The sequence below is a fragment of the Catharus ustulatus genome, chromosome 1, assembly GCF_009819885.2.
Source record: "Catharus ustulatus isolate bCatUst1 chromosome 1, bCatUst1.pri.v2, whole genome shotgun sequence".
Lineage (NCBI taxonomy): Eukaryota > Metazoa > Chordata > Aves > Passeriformes > Turdidae > Catharus > Catharus ustulatus.
Window position 1 is genome coordinate 53,144,574 of NC_046221.1, and position 19,900 is coordinate 53,164,473.

Consider the following 19,900-nt stretch of genomic DNA (forward strand, 5'->3'; position numbering starts at 1 on the left):
TCCTTAGTTTAGAAACCATACACTGAAGCCAAGAACACATAGAAAGAAAATGTATTGGCCTCTTTCCCACGAACACACAAATCACTGTGGTTCTATGTGTACAAACCATTACAAATGTTATGCAAACACTGCAGTGTGATTTTTTTGTTACTGTCTAGGTAAAAATAATCTTTGTTGCTTCTTTCTCTTGCTTAAAAGGAAAAAAAAGCCAAACCCACATTGTAGAACATCTGTTGAAACTCACTTTCCAGGCAAAAAAAATAAAAAAAGGATTATAAGGAATTTCTAAGAGAAATTGTTTTTCCATATAAAAGATGAAAACATGAAGAAGGAGATACCTGCAAAGTATGCTCAAAATTTTCTAAGAACCTTAAAAATTTAAGTATTAGAAACTACTTGTTTCTTAAAGCAAAAAATAATCAGCAAGTTACTATTTTGTGTGCTGCTTAATTGTCCTTTAAATCTAGAAGCTAGGGTAAACACCTGCAATTACAGTGTATGTTTATTTTATTATAATATAAATATATATTAACAAGTACAAATTGGTCCTGAAATAATAGTCTAATACATATCAAGAAGTAGAATCTAAGACTGCACCTGTGCAAATGATGAGCTTTCTAAGCACGATGTCTCCAGCTCTATTACCAAATAAATTTGCCTTCTAAAGGCCTGCCAACACTACATCCATACGCAACTTTTCTGAAGCATACACAAATAGGGAGCTTGTATCCATGAGCAGAATCTAATCAGAACACTTCTAGGTATGAACATGATTCAGGATCCTATACATTAAGACCCAAGAAGGAACAAATAATTTTCCACATTGCAGCACCTCTGTGCTATGCTAAATTAAGCAAAATAACAGCAACAGAGACAAACCATGCATTAGAAATAGTTAAAAAGCAGCAGGGAGGATGGAGAGGAGTAACAATCATTACATTGTCTATTAACTAATGGAAAGCTTATGGAAATAACAATAAGATACACATGCATTCCAAATGAATATTTATCTATAGCAGCATAAGAAAATTTTAAAGAAGTAAAAAGAGATGGAAAGCAACCTAAAGTATAACACTGTAAGCCTGCAGCCATTAAATTAATCTGAAATGCATTTGAAGTTCTCTCAATGAACTAAATTCACAATCATGAAAATGTGTTATATGCTTCCACTTATAAACCAGTCTTCCCTAAGTACCATTAAGATTTATTTAACATCAAAATCCATCATACACAATTAGAGTCTATATAAAGTAATTGCTGCATATTAATAGAGCTTTTAAAATACAGTTCATTTGTGTGCTAATTATGGAACAACTAATACTTTTGTCTTTATTGGTTACAGGTAACATTTGTTGAGGAGGCACATACAGAAAGGGTCTCTTCCTCCTGCAAAAAACTACAAAACAAAAGAAGAATCTTATACTTGTAGGTAATAGCATATAATTTCTCACACAATTACATTACTAACCATGCCATTTTCTACAATGTATAAGGCATCTGATTACTCACAAATACTCTGCATTTAAGAAACAGTTTCAAAAATGTTAGTGGAAAAATTCTAACCTTCATTCAACCAATGCCCTTGCTGACTGTAGCATATGAAAACTGACAACCAGAAAAACAGGATGAAGTTCAAAGCAATTTTTCAATGCCTGTATTGATTAAACTTTAAAAGCTACTGTGTTTACCAAATGTCACTCGCTTTAAGGAGCAACAGATCTGAGATGAGAGCACACAAACACTTGGTGTGATACCAATCATTTTCATAGCAGCCAAACAGGTAAATTTTCCTAAGAAAATAATGTCTTCTGTATTTTCACTCTCATTGTCAACTTTAACAAGGGAGAACAAAGGAACATGTTCAATGAATGGACTTCTCTAACAGCAGTGCCTGTTAAATTGTTGAGATAAAGCTCGTTAAAACCGTATTTAATAGATATCCCATTCTCAGCCTACCTGGTGTATTCAGCAGCCGGGACATCTTGCAAGAATAGGAGATAAACTGCTCACAGTATTCAGCGCTACTGGTAATGGCAGAAATCTGGTCCATTGTTGCACTGTAGTTGAGCTGCAGCACAGATAACTTATCTGGGCTGTTGCCTCCCACAGCAGCCTGCATTTGCAGATCATGGTACACAGTTGTCCATACTTTATCCTCTGAAAGAGAGGGCAAGAAAGACAAGAACTGGTAAAAGACAGATAGTGGAACTGAATTTAAACTTTTAAAAAAAGTAGGTCTTTGGCAAAAGATAAAAGTGTTCTGCAAGATATTTGTTGAGGTGGTAGTGGGGAAAGGGGGCACTGCACATGGAAGGTCATCATGTGACAGCATAGTTCCAACAATGATCTGATGAAGTGAAAAAACTCTGATCACTCACCTTTATGAAAAGATACCAAATACAAAAAAGTCACAAATACTTTATGAAAAGTACCAAATACAAAGAAGTCTTCCTTAAACAACTGATGCCTACAGTTACATATGGAACAATAAGGATTAAGTTTTATCAGAAAGACAGAAGTCTGATGTCTTAAAGATTCAAAAGTCTTTATATGAAAAACATTCACTATGCATGGTAAATTGCTGTGGGCTGGAGAGCAATACTGCTTTTGTAAAGTAGTAGTAAAGTAACCACAAGGATGCATGAGAATCTCATGTGATTACATCACTTAGCAACTAATACTGAAAATATTTCCACATTTTTTACCCAGGATGTGTTCTAGGCTAAAACAAAGTTGCTTATTGAGAATTAAATATTTTAAAACAGCAACACCATATAACTTTACTGAACTAATTGAAGTAGAATGGAAATAAAAAATCTTCTATTTAGTTGTGAAAAGGTACAAAGAAGGAGGAAAGAAAACTTAATTGTTTTTATAAGAAATACAGCAATATTTGCCAAATCTCAACACCTGCAACAAACTTTTTTTGCAGGGTCCTGCAAAAAGTGTGTTGTATCCAGCCCAGAACAATGTCTGTATGCATTCTATTTCTTTAAACTATTGAACAGCAAGTCAGTAGAAATGTTACTGGGAACCATTTATCAGTAGTTACCAGAGAAGATTTAAGGTGAGGTATTATAAGAATGAAACAATGCATTCTACACTCCTTTTGTAGCAAGATTTTTTGAAGTTGGAAGGTAGTTTAGAAAGGAAGCAAAGATAAGGCACAGAAACTTTGCTGTTATAAACCAACCATTTATTTTTCTCAGAGGGACATTCCAGTGAATCAAAATGAAAAAAAAAAAAATATTATCTGAGTAATACAGGACTTCAGAATGAAAACTATGAAGATGCAATCAATATTATTGATACTGTCTTCCTGTAAGAATGCTATTCTATCACTTAGGTGTGAAGAATTTTATGATTTAGGTTGACTAGGTACCACTACAAAAATCCACTATCTCAGCTGACATGTACTACTCATATAATGCATTTCACATAGACAAGGACCGAAATAAGTCAATTATGAAGTAAATAAAACACAGAAAATTCTCTTTTCTCTATACATTAACCTGAAACACATCACCACAAAACTTACTAGAAGTGCATCAGATATTATCAATAATAGTCATGTAAGATTTTTTCACATTTTAAGTTGTTTTTCTGTTTTTCTTTCAATTTTTCTGCCATATATATTTCTACTGCTGAGGGCAAAGTCAAAGAAATCTGTCTTGGAATAAAAAATGCAGAACCTGAAAAAACATCAATAAGAATCTACTCTAGTGCATTAAACTGGCTTGTACAAAACCTGAGTTTCCCAGATGAGTCACGCCTTTTGCAGCAGCTGTTCTGTCAAGCAACACCACTGACCACAGTTATCCTTCAGAGATGCAGGAACAAAATACACCATGCTGCTAACTTTGCTGCCTTTATCACAAAAACTGACTCTCCAGGGAGATCACCTGGCATTTCTTGAGTATACTAATTCACCTGACAGATGTGCCTTACAGCGATAAACCCCATAAAATGTAGTGCATTTCAGTATGTTTTCAATCCCTCTATGTAAATCTCTTGCCTGTTAATGCAAATCTCAGTCATTCTGAAACTTGTGACCTGCACATCAATATTTTAACTGCATGGAAACACTTTGCCGAACTGACACATAGTCAAAAGTGTTTCAGTACTTCTTCACCAAGTTCACAGGAAGGTGCTCACATACACTGATGAGTTTTGGTGCGAGTAAAGATAGCTCTCCGCATTATGATTATCCTTATCTCCAGGATTCTGTGCTCTGTCTTATTTTCCAGTCTTAATTTTTGCTGCATAGTGTCAGGCTATTTTGAATTATACGGAATCATGTGGACCCATATGTTTGCAACTGATAAGGTGTTAAGTCTTTCTAATCAAATGTTCATAAGCAAAGCAGAAAAATCCTCCACAGGCTGTACACATCATTAGCCAAATGAGATGAAATTCAGCAGATGATGCAAGATGGTTATTATTTTAATATTCATATCCTTAGTCCAAAGCTCTTTATAAAACACAACAATATTCTTGCATTGAGGAAAAGAAATTTAAAAAATCAGGAGAAAGGAATCCTACTCCCAAGTACCAATAAAAATTTATAATTGTCATCTGTCAAATTATATAGAGAATATAATCTAGTTTTGTTAAGAGCCTGTGATAGAAGTTTCTGCAGATTCATTTTCAAGAAAATATTAAAATAGTTTATACATTCACTGATAGAAACCTCTCATTTTTGGCAGAAAACACTGTACATGTAAGAACAGAAAAGTGTCAGTAAGGAATGCACTAGGATAGAGCCTCATATTGGATTTTTGATCCAGCAAAGACTCCTAGACTACCCACTAAGAATGTGACCATAGGAAATAGGAAATAGGAATTGTGTTAAGCACTGTGTTTGAAAAGGAATTTTTTAATGGATAAGAGATTCTAACCAATATAGAGTCACTTCAGGAAGTTTAATCTTTACTGTGGCACACTGTACTAAGGATGATAAAAACATACTCCTGCCACTCAAATGCATCCACTGAACAAATTCAGGATCTTTCTGTCAAAATACAAGTACTACATAATAGTTATAGGCATCATAACAGTTAAGCACTTATTGCACCTTGTAATAGATCTTTTTATCAATATACATATTTATGTGCATAAAGTCAATTATCTTTTACAGCAAAGTAACTCAATCTCTTCCTGCTGTCTAAAAGATGATGGAAGATGGATTAGGATATACGGGGTCAGATACTGAAAATAAGTTTAGGTATTATTTCATGTGCAACTAATTTTTTGATAGTCTGGCTCAAATGATCCATGAACACATACAGCAAGTTGCCTTGTCCAAACTCTGGAAGCTGAAGCATCTGAGCCTGCAAGTCTGGCACAGAGGGAGTGTGGAGCAAAAGTTGTGGCTGGTGTACAGAAGGAAGCTCCTTCGCTGGGTAAAAGATTTCATGCTCTTCACATAGTTTCCTGATTTAACTGTAAGCACTGCCATGACACAAGGACCAAAACTGCATGGAATGGTAGGGCCTTTCCTGGGCTGGGAAAACACCTTAAAAGGGTAATGTAGTCACAGACAAAAATCCATCTCCCCTCCCCACCAAAATGCAGACTTCTGAATACATATAGCTATATATATGTGGGGCTCGCTTCGAGATGTCAGGAAAGACTCAAAGGAGATAGATGACAGGCAGAAACCTCAACCTTATCTCCTGAGTTCTGACTGCAAACTGCTTTTTGCCTTTTAATCTTAAAAATTTGTTAGTGTGTTTATACTTCCCATCAGCTAAGCATTTGTAACTTGAAGGTAAGTCCAGTATCTTCACTTATGTTTTCAATTTCTCAGAAACTCCTAATTTCTTGAGACCATTCTTGAGAGAGATGGAATCAGTGCCCTCCTTGTAGTCACCTTCTGTCACAGAAAAGGCAATGCAGATAGGTCACACTATTTCAAATACCTGTATCCTCACCATGAATGGCATTGTTCCTGTGTAGCTGAGATTAGGATATGGAATTCATAGTTAATATATCCTTATTTTCTGTCAATAGTGTAAAGAAGTCCCATTTGAGGTACACAGAAGTGAAAAAAATCTGTCCTAGTTAACAGCAATTTGGTACATGCTCCTGGCAACTACAGTAATTTCATGATTACAAGCTGCACCTAATTATAAGATGCATGTCCGGGTGTCAGCAATATTTTGTTCTTTGTCCATAAATAAGCCACACTGGATTATAAGCCGCTCTGTCATACGCAGCAAGCATCCCCATGCAACTGTCACAAAGTAGTCAATTAGCAACAGAATTGCAGGATCGCGGGATTTACTGGCTTGGTTCCGGGCCATGGGGGCTCGGCTTGCTCGGGGCTGCCAACGAGGCCGAGTGAGCCAGCTTGGCGGGGCCACTTGGGGCTGGCCGCCACTGCCGGGCTTGCTCGCCCCCACCTGCACTGCCGGTGCCAGGTGGGCTGGTCCTGGCCCGGTGCTGCCGGTCCCCCTGCTGCCGTGTTTGCTGCCCCCGACCAAGAGGCCCCGTGCTGCTGGCCCTGCCCCCGCTGCGTCCGCTCCCCTTGGCCCGGCGCTGCCCGACCAGCCCCCGCTGTGTTCGCTTCCCCCAGCCCTGGTCCGGTGCTGCCGGTCCCACCACTGCTGCATTCGCTCTGCCCAGCCCCTGCCACGTTCGTTCCCCCCGGCCCAGCGCTGCCCTGCCAAGGCCGGGTGGGCTTGGTTCAGCTCGGGTCTGCTGCCGGCTCGCATTTCCGGTTGGCAAATTCCAGAACTTTTTTTCACACATTAGTCGCTCTGGATTACAAGCCGTACTTCCGGGTTCAGACCAAAACTTCAGTCAAAATGATGCAGCTTATAATCATGAAATTACTGTACTGTCACCACAATACTGGAATGAATATTTCTCTAAAACACGACCAGTTATTTGAAGAACACCTGTCATATGGTTATTGCTAACCACAAGTGTTTAGAGACAATTTGTCAGCCACAGCTGTGTGTGTGTGACTTATTCACCATCAAAACACAGCTCCACTACACACAGAGGTATATGAGTTCCTAACTGGATTTACTAGGCTGATTCTAGCTTTCCCACTGGACAACAGAGTATCAGCACCAGCTAATTGCTAGCACTTCAGAAAGGGCCTCCAAGATGACCACTTCTTCATTCAAATGCATATCTTAGAGCTTTCTTAATGGTGCACAGTGTGTTGCAGTTGTACAGGGTAAAAAAAAAAAAAAAGGGTATTCTTCCATTATTTTGTTTTTAGCAGTGAAGAGGAAGTACAGTAATTTCACAATTATAAGATGCACCTGATTATAAGCCGCACTTCCGGGTGTCGGTAACTTTTTGTTCTTTGTCCATATATAAGCCGCACCTGATTATAAGCTGCACTTCCGTTCGCAGCGAGGATCCGTGTACAACTTTCACAAAGTTGCCAATTACTAAAAGAATCACGTGATCGCGGGGTTTACTGGCTCAGCTTGGGGCCATGTGGGATCGACGCGCCGCTGCCCCGCTGCTCGGGGCCGGGGGGGCTTCAGCTCAGCTCGGGGCTGCTGCAAGTTTGCACTTCTGGGTTGGTAAATTTCTGAACTCTGCCCATATATTGGCCACACCTGATTATAAATCACACTTCTGGGTTCGGACCAAAATTTTAGTCAAAATAGTGCGGTTTATAATAATGAAATTACTGTATAATTTTCTTTGAAAAGAATGTTGAAAACCAGTAACCACAGATTCTTAATAGAATTCATAATGGTTTTCACAAGAACAATCTAATTAGATCCAAACTGCTAATACATTTGATGCAATTATAGAGAAAATAGGTTTCCTGTTATTTAGTCTGTACATTACTCTTTGCTGAAACAGTTCTTCTCTAACAGATAGATATTATAGTAAGATTAAGTTCCTTAATTTAAGAAATTTTTTTTAAGAAAGGAAATGACCACCTGTTTCATTAAAATGACAATAAAGTGACATAATTTATTTATATACTTTTCAGTTGCACTGACTAACAGTTCTGCTCACTCACTACTCCTTTTTCCAATAGAAAGTGAAGTAGGTGACTAAAAAATAATCAATAAGTACTAGTAATGGTTCACTAATAAAAAGAGAAATGGAATCAAAAATTGCCTTGATCACCAGCTATTCAAGTGATAAAACCAAATATTAACACAAGTGATTTTTCCCACTTAATATTAAACATATTTCATTATGTTATGATGATCTTTATCATTATTTTATTGAGTATTTTGGAGATGGTCAGTTTCTTCTGTTACTGAACTTTCCTCACTCATTTGCTTGGTGCTCTGTTAAGCAAGAAGACTTGCTTCTGACAAACAAATTAAGTAATCTTTCGTAATGGCAAGTAACTGATAATAAATTTGAAAAATAAATTTCAGCAAACATAATGCTTGTACTCCACAGCTATGGATACATTTCCCCCCTTTTATTTTAATCTACATTTGTATCTATTGCTATTAGACTTTTACTTTTTTTCTCATTAATGGACTTATATGCTTAAGATATTATTTTGTTAGGCATTTACAAGAAATAAAAAACCAGTTTGTTTTCTCAGGAATAGTCATCTGCTCTCTCTCTCTCCCTCTCAATTTATCTGTGGTGGGTTTTTTGATGGATGCATTTTCCTGACCTAAAATTTGGCTGATGTATGAGAACACCTTGGTTCCCGGTTGAAATCTTGGAGAAGATGATTTTGAGAATTCCTGAGCCTGGAGGCGTGGAAAGCCTGGAGGTTGTTCTTTACTAGATGTTCTGATTTTTACCATCATCAGTGCATTTGTCCCTTCAAATTACTGCAGTTAGATTACTGCAGCATGTTGTACAATATGCTGCACTACAAATCACTCAAGAAACTAGACAGGATAACCCATTTGAAAGTGGACTGCCTTTTAGAGAGGACAAAAATTACAATTGTAATCATCTCATAAGGTCTCCAATTTTATTTTCTCGTAAGAGCATACTTGGTATTGTCAATTTGTGTGGGATGGTAACATAACAGTCTTTAGCAATGTGAATGCACTAAGCACCTTTTTTGCAACAGTGTTGTAGACACAAGACCTGATGTACACTACTCATGTGGAAAAAATTACAGCAGGTCATATCCTCTTCTCCATCCTTTTGTATTTCTCTTGGTGTGTGTTTATATATAAAAGCTTAAAAGTATATATATAAATTTAAAACTAATTTGGTTATGGACTTCAAAGGAGCTACAGTTGAGTTTATAAAAATGAAAAATGTATGTTCGTTTGAAGTTAATGAGTGTTTTGACAATCTTGCCTGAGATTTGCAAATGTCAATTTTGCAGTGCAGTTACTGTGGTGATATGAATGGCTATCATCTTACTAATGTAGAAAATGGGGTTTAGACCAGAAAAATCCAATATTAAGCAAACAAGAAAACCAATAATTGAAGAATGTTCTTATGAACTGAATTCTATATAAAGCAAAGTTGGTCAGTTTCTTAATCAATTTAGGTGATGAATAGGAACAATCCCAAAATGTAATTGAGCATTCCTGCATTCATTTTCTATGTCTACTCATTTCATTCCTTCCTTTCATTGTTTCTTCCTATGTTCTTTTTTACTTACAATAGTGTCTTGTGAGAAAATAAATGTCCCTACTATTTATACAGTCCCTTTCATAACAATTCAGGAAAGAGAAAACTTCATTTATTTTGTGAACTTACAGTGATATTGAATTATATAATTTTTCTAATAATTTATATATAACAGATAAATCCAGATACTTTACAAAATAGAGTGGAAGTGACCAAATTACAATTTTCATGGAACCAAAAGTTTCCAGACAAGTGATGATGAAATGGCTGTTCCAATGCAACTTGTTAGAAATCTCAAGGGACACTAGTGAAGTAGCAACTAGAGGATTAATTCTTTGGATTACTAGAGATGATTTGGACCATTCAACACAGTTGAATGTGAAAAGCTAATGACAAGAATACAGTAATTTCACAATTATAAGCTGCACCATTTTGACTAAAATTTTGGTCCGAACCCAAAGTGCGGCTTATAATCAGGTGCGGCTTATATACGGACAAAGAACGAAAAGTTGCTGTTTTAGTTTGGAGGACAGTTGTCTGCTAAGAAAAGCAGGAACTTCTCTTTGAAATGGAGAATGTAAACCCCCTCCCTCCAAATTATTATAATTTTGAAATCAAGCGCCTTTCAGGCAAAGATACCGAAATTAGGAATAACAGTTCTTTTCTAAGGAAATTAAAATAGAAATACAGTACTACAAAGAAACAAACCCTGACAAAGTCAGAGTACAACCTGACTCCCTGTCAGGCAGGGTGTTGGTAGCAGTCCCATTAAATGGTTGTCCTCTTGCAGTGACAGATGTGATTCGGTTTAAGCAGTGCTCCTGCAGATGGTGCAGTTTCCCTCCAGAGGTCCAGTGGTGATGTGGAGAAATCCAGTTTTCCTCTGGAGTCCAGTGGAGAAAGAGGCTCCCTTAGTGTCCCAAAACCTCTGTTTTATCTTGGTAAGAAATGTTGGGCTCTTCCCCCTGGCTGGAGCAACTTCCAATGGGACGAAGTAATTTATCTGTCACTCAGTGAGACCCAATGGGCCATTAGCAGAAAATGACTCACTGGAGGAAGGATGGGTTGTGAAAAGATGAACAATGCCTTGCCTGGCTTCAATGGATGGCCCATTAGCAGAATATCTGCCGTTGAGATAAGGATCACTGCCCCCACCCTCAACAGATGATGATAGAATAGATACCTTTTATCACACTCTGTATTGTAACGTGCGGTTTATAATCAGGTGCGGCTTATGTATGGACAAAGAATGAAAAGTTGCTGGCACCCGGAAATGCGGCTTATACTCAGTGCGGCTTATAATCGTGAAATTACTGTACCTTGAGAAACACAATAGTGATCACTTGTGTCTTCAAAGAAAAAAGACTGCAACAACAGATACTGTTATGCTGAAAAACAGTGCCTGAGGGAAGAAGCTTAAATCTGATTTGGGCCCTAATGTAAAAAATTACCTCCTATGGGTGTTATTAGAAGCATGAGTTTAAAAATAACCCTATATTGAAAGGTACAATAAATAATGAGATAGAGTATAGCCATATGAAGGAGGACTTGGGTCATTTAAGTGCCTGGTCAAACAGATGGCAATTGCAGTTTAGCTTAGATTAAGGAACATTAAAGACAAGAACAAAGGACATAAAATAATTAACAGTGTGATTGTTTTCAGCACAGTGAACAGATTACGGGCAAGGGCTGAAAAATTTTTAACAGTTCAATAACTGAAGAATCAACAATTGATTCTACTTTCTGAGGAGCAGCCTCACATCTAAACAAGTATTATACAAAAAGAAAGATCAAATATGTCTCATTTAAAGCATCTTTCAGTTAATTCTAGCATATCATAGGAGCATATGCACTTTAAATAAAATTAACTACTGCCTGATTTTTTCTTTTACAGAGCAACATAGCCCAATCCTTTAGCTATAATCCCAAACAGGTCTTCCTGAATCACTGAAAAAAGTAACACAGTTTAAAAAAATATATTTCAAAAGATATCTTGAAGAAAAGGGTTCTTCAAAGCTTTCACTATGTTAGATTGGACCATAAGAAACCATGAGCTATTCTGGCTGACTTTCTATTTTCATGGAGAGACAGAAAGAGACTAATGCAGATCTCAAGTGCTACCACTAAAAACTCCCCTTACCTTTCATTTCACCATCAGCGAAGTGCTTGAAGCCTCACTATAGTCTTGACTGATCCAACTGAGCTCTCTCAAGAACATACTCCACTCTCCTCCCTCTCATCCTATTATCCCCACTCCATAGACAGACAGGAAGAGGAATATAATATGCTGATGTACTCTTTTATTGCATGAATAAACTGAATGTTAGGCAACATCCTGAAAAACTTTCTCTTTTTCTTTCAAAAGGTGCTTCCAGATTGGAGAACTTACACTTCCAAGTTTTAGTGTATGTTCTTGGTAGTTTGCAATTATTTCATCATTATTATGAATCATATTGGCCACATTTAAATTTAGGAATCCCATTTTAACTACTACATAAACCTAAGCATTGCCTAATTAAATAACAAAAACTACCATTATACATAGCTTAGTGCAAAATCATGTTTCCTGTATTTTTTGACAACTGTGCTAATATTTCTTTAGATAATTCAGAAAAACATTGATATTGGATGGACAACATGGACAGTAGAATGAAGTTTAGTTATGTTGTGACTGACAGAAGAAATTTGATAACTTGAATGTCTTTATTTGTAATTTCTCAAATGAAGCATGACTTGAATTCTATACTAAACTACGATGCCATGCATTATTTTAAAAGACATTCCATGGAAATTTTTAGTACGCCTGTGGTTTGATATGTGGTACAGAGTGACATTAGGAGAGAAGAAAAAGTCAATCAGACTTTATAGTAAAGTCATCAAATGTAATAAAGTATGTTTAAAAGATTTTCCTATTCTGAATGTTATGATCTCATTCTGTCTCAATCTGAATTTTACAATAGAAGAGAAAAACATTAATTTCCATGTGAGTTTACAGTAAAAGACACAGCTTGGTCCTGAGAAGACAATATCTCACTTGCACTTATGAGTAGTACAGTTCACAACTATAATTCTTCTAATGAAAGAATTAAAAATACTATAAGAATAGGGAATAAAGATCATGCTAGACCAGTAAGAAACTTTCAACTCCTGTAAATTCTTGAATGCTAACTTTTTAAACTCTTTGTAGACCAAGGATGCCTTCTCTTTCCCCCTCATCTCAGGACCACCATTAAAACACCATAACCAGTTTTACAGGACACTATTTCCACCTGAGGGAACAGTGTGCTTTTGTACAAATGTTTCTTTCAAGGAAATACAAATTAGCATTTTCAGAAACTCCAATATCCTTGCAGTATGCATGTGTAAAAGTTGTACCCTAAGTGTCATATAGCTCAAAGACAGGACTGCGTAAAAACACTTCAAGAAAGCCCAGCACTTCACCAGTTGCCTTGCCAGCTTCCTGCTAGCAGATATCCAACAGATTCTCACTTTCAGAAATTTCTTTCTGAAATTTCTCATAGGGAAGAAATGCAAGAGTATGTCTCTTTCCATTAATCTAGTGTTCCTGAATAGTCTTTTTATGTCTCAATGTAGAAATCACAGCACACAGAAAACATCACAGAATTTGGGGGAGAGGGTGGCATATGTGAAAATAAAGATGTTTTTTTACTAGATGTAATATTACTTTCTTTTTCATCAAAGGTTTGCATATACTATCCCATATACTCCAAGACCACTCAGAAATATAACACCATGTATTAATAAATTTAACACATCTCATTATATAGAAATAGTATATTTTAAATGAATATTTCTGAGATACTGAAAAATTCACAATTGTGCATAATTGAACTTTGCAGTTCAAGTTCAACAGAACTAAATAGCTAAATGTTTTGTTGTATCATTATCTGAAAAAAGAGATATTAAACTGTCTCTCTTCCTACTGAGGTAACAAATATATATGGAAACCCACCATTACAACAGCAAAACATTTTATGGAGCAATGAGAAATTTGCAAGGGAACATCTCTTCACATTCATCAGCCTGATACCCAGAGGTTATGGAGAACACTACATTGGATCAGACAAATTGCACACATGGTCAAGTTGATTCCTGCAAAAGTTGACTGCAGTTTTTCCATTTACTGCAGTTTGCTTGGCCTGGCCCTACCCTTTGGCCTCTCTTTTCTCTTGGTAAGTACACATGCACCTCATGAAACTTTCTGGGCGACTAAGCTGTTTTACTGTGTTTTACTTAGAATTTTAAATTATTTCTCCATCATAATATAAAAAGATGATATCTGGAAGAAAATAAGAACTTCTGATGTGAAACGTTGAATGGTGATGGAAACCTTAGGAATCACTAAATCACTACTTAGGAGTCTTCAAGTGCCTTCTCTAATTATTAACCACTTTGCTATTTATTTTATTAGGTTTGCCCATATTCAACAAATAGAAAGTTTATTTCCTTGAAGACAAACTAATTATACCCCCTCGAATATTAAGGCAGCCCCCTGAATTCCATAGGGTTCTCCAAGAACAATTTAACTATCCATAGACCAAATTAAAATAGTGACATTCAAAAAGTCTATGAAGTTTCTCTTTCCCATCAGACATATATATGTACATATGTATATTACGTGTACACTATGGCATATAATTCTCATCGCTTAACTTCTAAATATTACCCACTACAGAAGATTAAATACTTGAACCAATGCTGAGATTTTATGAATGCTATTGACTTTGTTACACTCTGAGAAGCTACAGAAAGCAATCTTCTTGCAGATTTCCAAACGCAGGTCTGAAGCTTGCATAACTGACTATACATATCTATTGCTTCCATACTATTAGAACAATTAAAAAATGCACATAATCACAAAATTTTGGTGCATAAGGAAACAAAAATAGACACAAAATTTCCCCAATGAATTCAGCAGGTAAAATACTTCATTCTGCTTCTCTAAAAAAGTCTTTTCCACTGATTGAGAGAGCGAAAAGTCAAAGAAAAAAGAGAAGTAAAATACCCTAATCCCCTCAAACTCTAGGTTCCTGGTCCACTGGGTGAAGAACTGGCCAAAGGATGAGGCTCAAAGGTTTGCAGTGAATAGGGCTAGATGTGGCTGGTGACCAGTGTTCAGTGGTATGTGTTCCTCACGGTGCAGTTCTAGAGTCAGTTTGTTCAATGTTTGCAACAGTGATCTGGATGCAGAAGTCGAACGCATGGTGACCAAGTCTATAGAGGATTCTAAACTGGGAGGTGTTGTCAATTCTTTCAGGGGACTAGAGGCCTTGTACAGGGACGTGGATAAAGTGGAATACTAGGTAATAATCCATGGCATGCAATTCAACAAGAGCAAATGTTGGGTTCTACACGTGGGATGCAGACACAGCAGACGCAAATCTAGGCTGGGAGAGGAGTGGCCGCAGAAAGGGATCTGTTGACACGAGGCTGAACAGAAGTCAGCAGTGTGTGTGCCCTAGCAGGAAGGAGGACAAACCTCATCCTGAAGTGCACCAAACATATCACAGCATCACCAGCCAGTCAAACCAAGTGATTATCCTGCTATATTTAGCACCAATGTGGCCTCTCCTTAAGTACTGTGTGAGGTTATCTGCCCCATAATTTAAAAAGAGCATTATGATAATTGAATGTGTTCATAGGAGGACACAAAAGCTGGGAAGGGGCTGGAATGTCCTCTGAGGAATGACTGAGGGCACTGGGCTTGTCTGGTTTGGAGAGGAGGAGGCTGAGGGGGTGACCTCACTGCTCCCTACAACTTGCTGAGGTGGGATAGTGGTCTACAAAGTGGGCAGCAATCAGTGTCTAAATAAGAGCACATGAGCAGTACAAGTCTTTCTGCCCAGGGATCCGTCCCTCCCTTGCTGGCCTTCCCTTGCACACAGTTGCTGGGCATCTCTTTAAAGTATCATTGACAGTCTCATTGACAGTCAGATAACGGGGATTTGTACTCTGTACATTGCTTTGGGAGAAGGGGTGTCAGAGGTGAAAGCAAGGCTTTTGGTTTCCTCTGCCTGAACTGTGCACAAAGAGCATGCTAGATTCAGACACTGTTCCTTACTCAGCAGTAAAACATTTGCTTACAGTGGGTTCCCCTAATTTCTAGTACCCAGAAAACTGTTTCAGAATATCTGACGTTGCAACTCAAACATTTCAGTTGAAATTTCACTATAATGTAATCTTCTGATTATCTACCTAGTGAGTACAATTTTAGTAAACATGGACTGGATAGCTAAGAAATTTATCACAAAGTAAAACGCTTCCTTCATTAATTCAAGAAGCAAAACTAATCTCAGTTTTTAGATATAAAACCAGCTTTCATTTGTAGCATTTTTTAGCCCATGAAAAAAGATTGGAACCCAAAAGCAAAGCCATCTATAAGAATATCTGGCATTAAAATATCAATGCCAAAATTCAATGAACACTAAATTCAACAAAAGTAAAATATCAAAAAATTAAAGACTTTAAGAATTTCATAATAATGTAAAAATCTTTGCAATATATGGAAAAGCAGTGAACAGTCCCGTTTTCTTCAAAATCTATTTTATTGCAGTCACTTGGCAGATATCCACTCAAGCATAAGAATATGTTGCAAATAAATGAAAGATAAATATCCTTCTATTGCCTTTTCTAAAAACTGAACAAGCAAACAAAAACCCCCAAAAGAACCTAAAAGAAATACAACAGTAAATAAACTCTGAAATTTTTTTCAGAGACAAAAGGACAGACCATTTGAGAGCACTGACTACCTCAAGATATCCACAGGTCTGGGACAGGATTCAAGTTTACTTTTTTTATTTGCTCAAAAGTACATAGATAGTACTGACAATTGCTCCACATGCAGTCTCATTCATGAATCTGAAGAAATAACTAAGAAACCATATTAAGCAAAAAATATTGTTTAAAAGGGAATAGGAAGAGACTCAAATTGATGTTGGTATTAAAACACTAGTTTAAAATGTATTTCAACCAAATGTTAGCAACTGAGTTAATAGCAGACATTTCCCTAGCCTGGAAACAAAAGGACAGGGGAGGAATGGAAGTAATTTCAAGAGAAATTATCTCTGTTTTCATTACACTTTCAAAAAACATTATGTGATTTAAAAATACTAAAATTTAATCTTGAAAAATTCTCTAGTTTTGGAATTTCACATACACCCAAAAACTGTAAGGTTGATTAGCTACTTCTACCTAGGAAGAAGGCTGAAACAGGAGCTACTCTAACTTGATTCTCTTCCATCTCTGATGCAACGAAAAAAGTTTGCTGGTCTCTGGTATCTGCAGTGCTTCATTTCCACTGCAGATACCACAAAGCCTTGTAAAGCATTTGAAAGTATAGGTTTGCAGTACAGTTGGGCCTTAAGTAATACGGTTTTTATATCCATAAGACAATTGTAGCAAAAATCTGCAACAGCTTTGCCAAGAGTGTCAGGCAGAAGTGAAACAACCACTCAGAGCTCCAGGACAAAGTGGTAAAGACTCCAGAAATGTCAGACAGCCCCTCTGAATATCAACATCAATTAAGTAGGTTAGTGCCTTTTTTTGTAGTTTTTATTTCCCATAGATCTGTAATTTCTGAGTAATTTGGTTTATGCAATGATATAGACCAGCCATGAATATTCATGCCAGTGCACAACGCAAGTTCATAAGTAAGTCCTTTTGCTAATAACCCTTGACCAGAAAAATGAATCTGCCCCAGTAGTTTCTACTCTGCCTAGCAGAGATGTCAGTCACCTGAACAGTCTCAGTACACTTTTTGGTTAGCATCCAATTGGCTCAGCTAGTTGTTCATCAGATGCTCACTGCACAACACAAGTAAGGATTGACCATTCCAGCTTAGTTTTGTGGCAGTTACGAAAACTAGCAAACATGTCTGACAGAAACATGTCTGATCTACACCCACAAATAATGCACACTCAGGTTTTGGAGAGCTAAGTCAGCTTCTATTCAGTTTAGTTCCCTTAGATCTTCTAAGGGAAGTTCTCTGTGAGAGCACCAATTCTTGTCCACCAAGCTATTGCTAATAAAGAGGGAATCTAATCAAATAGTGATGGTCCTAGGTATCCAACACAATAATTTACAACATTGCCACTTCCAATTGTTTTGTGACAGTATTTTTTCCTACTATTACTGACATGCTGTTTAACATATTTAATTTTTTTAATCATTACTGACAAATTTATTCCATTGTAGTCAGCAAACACTGGTCTGAAAAAAATCTACTGTGATTCCTATTTGTTATGTACAAGTGCATCCCAAAGTGAAGATAAAAAGTTATTGTCTTTGGAGGAATATAATTTCAAGGGTTAGGGTACTGCTTTGGCAAAACGCACAAAAATAATTTAGGAAGGTAATAATAAATCACCAGTTTTCCTAACTTGCTTACTATTGAATCCTTCAGTGTGTGCAGGGTTAATCTAATAAATTTCATCTAGGATAATGGAAGATTATTACCCCAATAACTCTCAGGGAAGTATATCCTGAAACATACTAGACAAAGCCAGTATTTCCAGGCTTTCTGAAAAAGGAGAACTTGGGTCTAACAGATAGAAAAAACTCTAAAGCAGGAAGCATAGAAAGCATGTTAATTCTCTTAATAATCTGAATGCTGAACATATTAAACCCCAGACCCCTAACATTGAAACACTTGGCTTCCAGTACACAAATGGAAGGAGATCCTTACACCTATCAGTTTAGGCTTTCTTAAGAACAAGAGACCTGGTTTGCAACTGCGTCTTTCCATTCAAAATCTAAAAATTTTCCCTGGAAGTTATCTGGCTGAGGATGTTCCCTACTCACTGTACAAAGTTTCACAGCTCATCTTATGGTCATGTTGGCAGGACTCTTCTCACTAAACCATATGGAATACTAGCATTAGTTTGTTCTTAAGTTGTATCCTGTTTATTCCAACTGTTCTTCACTTTCTGTTGCTGTGGAGCAAGGAATAATCTCAATAGGTTGCAAGTAAATCTGATTCTTCTAGGAGAATTCCTCATTGGTTTTAATGGATCTCAGTAGTCTCGTCATAACATTTTCTGATTGACTACCATATTTTCAGAGGAAGTACTACTTTCTGTGACCTTGAAGCTAAAAAAAACCTAAAAATAAAAAAAAGCCAGTTCAAATGATATCAGATTCAAGTCATTTTTGCTCTCATTGCTACCCCCTTTCAGTCTTTTTCCCATCGTGTGGAAGAGATGGAGGGGAGTTTACAGCTTACTTCTGGCGCTGCCCTAAAATGAGTACTCAGTGCCCATACTTGAAATAAGTAAAAATATTGTCTGTAGGTTCACATTATAGTTACTGTGCACTTATTCTCCTTTGTAGAAAAGCACTGAGACTAACTTAAAGTGCTAAAATGCAAACATGTAAATAATCCTGAGGTCTTTTAGGAGTGTTCAAAGACAGCCTTCACACAAAAACTTCTTATCACTGCATACTCACATTCTTACTTAATCTGTCTTAATTCACTTATTAGGAAGTCCTGGGAGGGAGACATGGGGAGAATCATTCTGTACATCTCCTGCCTGCCTGGGGAAACTGTATCAGTAGTACATTCCCTAGATGCGTAAGTACAGATCAAAATGGATGTCTTCTGCAGCTTATTCATTGCCGAAGTAATTTCTTTTTAAAACTTGTCTTTCAGAGAATAAAAGAAAGCCTGAGAATTTTTAACAGCAATAGCGACAACACAGCTTACCTGCCCTTCTAGAAAAATTGTTTTAGAAAATTACACCTTAGGGTGGCAGCACTGCACCCTGAATGCTGGTTGGAAATTCTAGAGTAGAATGAATCTCTTTTCACTCCTAGAAATAGTAATTTTTTCATCACTTGACTATCTGTTTCAGAAATAAGTGAACTTGATACACCATTTGTGGTCTGAACAGGATTTTAGATATTTCCTTTTAACTAATTTGCTCTTTGAACATTTAGTTACATTGATTCCAGTTTCAGAGAAATTATCAGTAGCAACAACTCTTAACTGGTAAATGGTGTTCCTAGTCCCATGGTCAACAAGACAAGACAGTAGTAGTAGTCAGTAAAAAGAAGCCCTGAATAGGATTTGATGAGAAGATGTTCTTTGCACTGTTGATTAAGGACAAGGAAGCAGTAAGGGAGAACCACATATGGGAAAACATTTCTGTATACCACAACTCCCGCATTAACTCAGTGACTCACACCTTCAGGACTTTGAGGCAGTACGGCTCAAAGCCCACAGAAGCATAGAGCAGCTTTCCCAATGACACAGGGAGTAGGCAAAAACACACATCTCACATCGTCCCTACCCCTACACACAAACAACAGAAAAACTCAGAGAAAATATTATCATGAC

At 37.0% G+C, this 19,900-nt stretch overlaps 1 protein-coding gene across 1 annotated transcript in view; it reads right to left on the minus strand.

Moving 5' to 3' along the window:
• Positions 1-19,900, minus strand: part of CNTNAP2 (contactin associated protein 2) — a 1,181,910-nt gene that overhangs the window by 335,195 nt on the left and 826,815 nt on the right. The window contains 1 exon segment of the mRNA XM_033052691.1: positions 1,957-2,157. Within this exon segment, the coding sequence (XP_032908582.1) occupies positions 1,957-2,157 (201 nt within the window).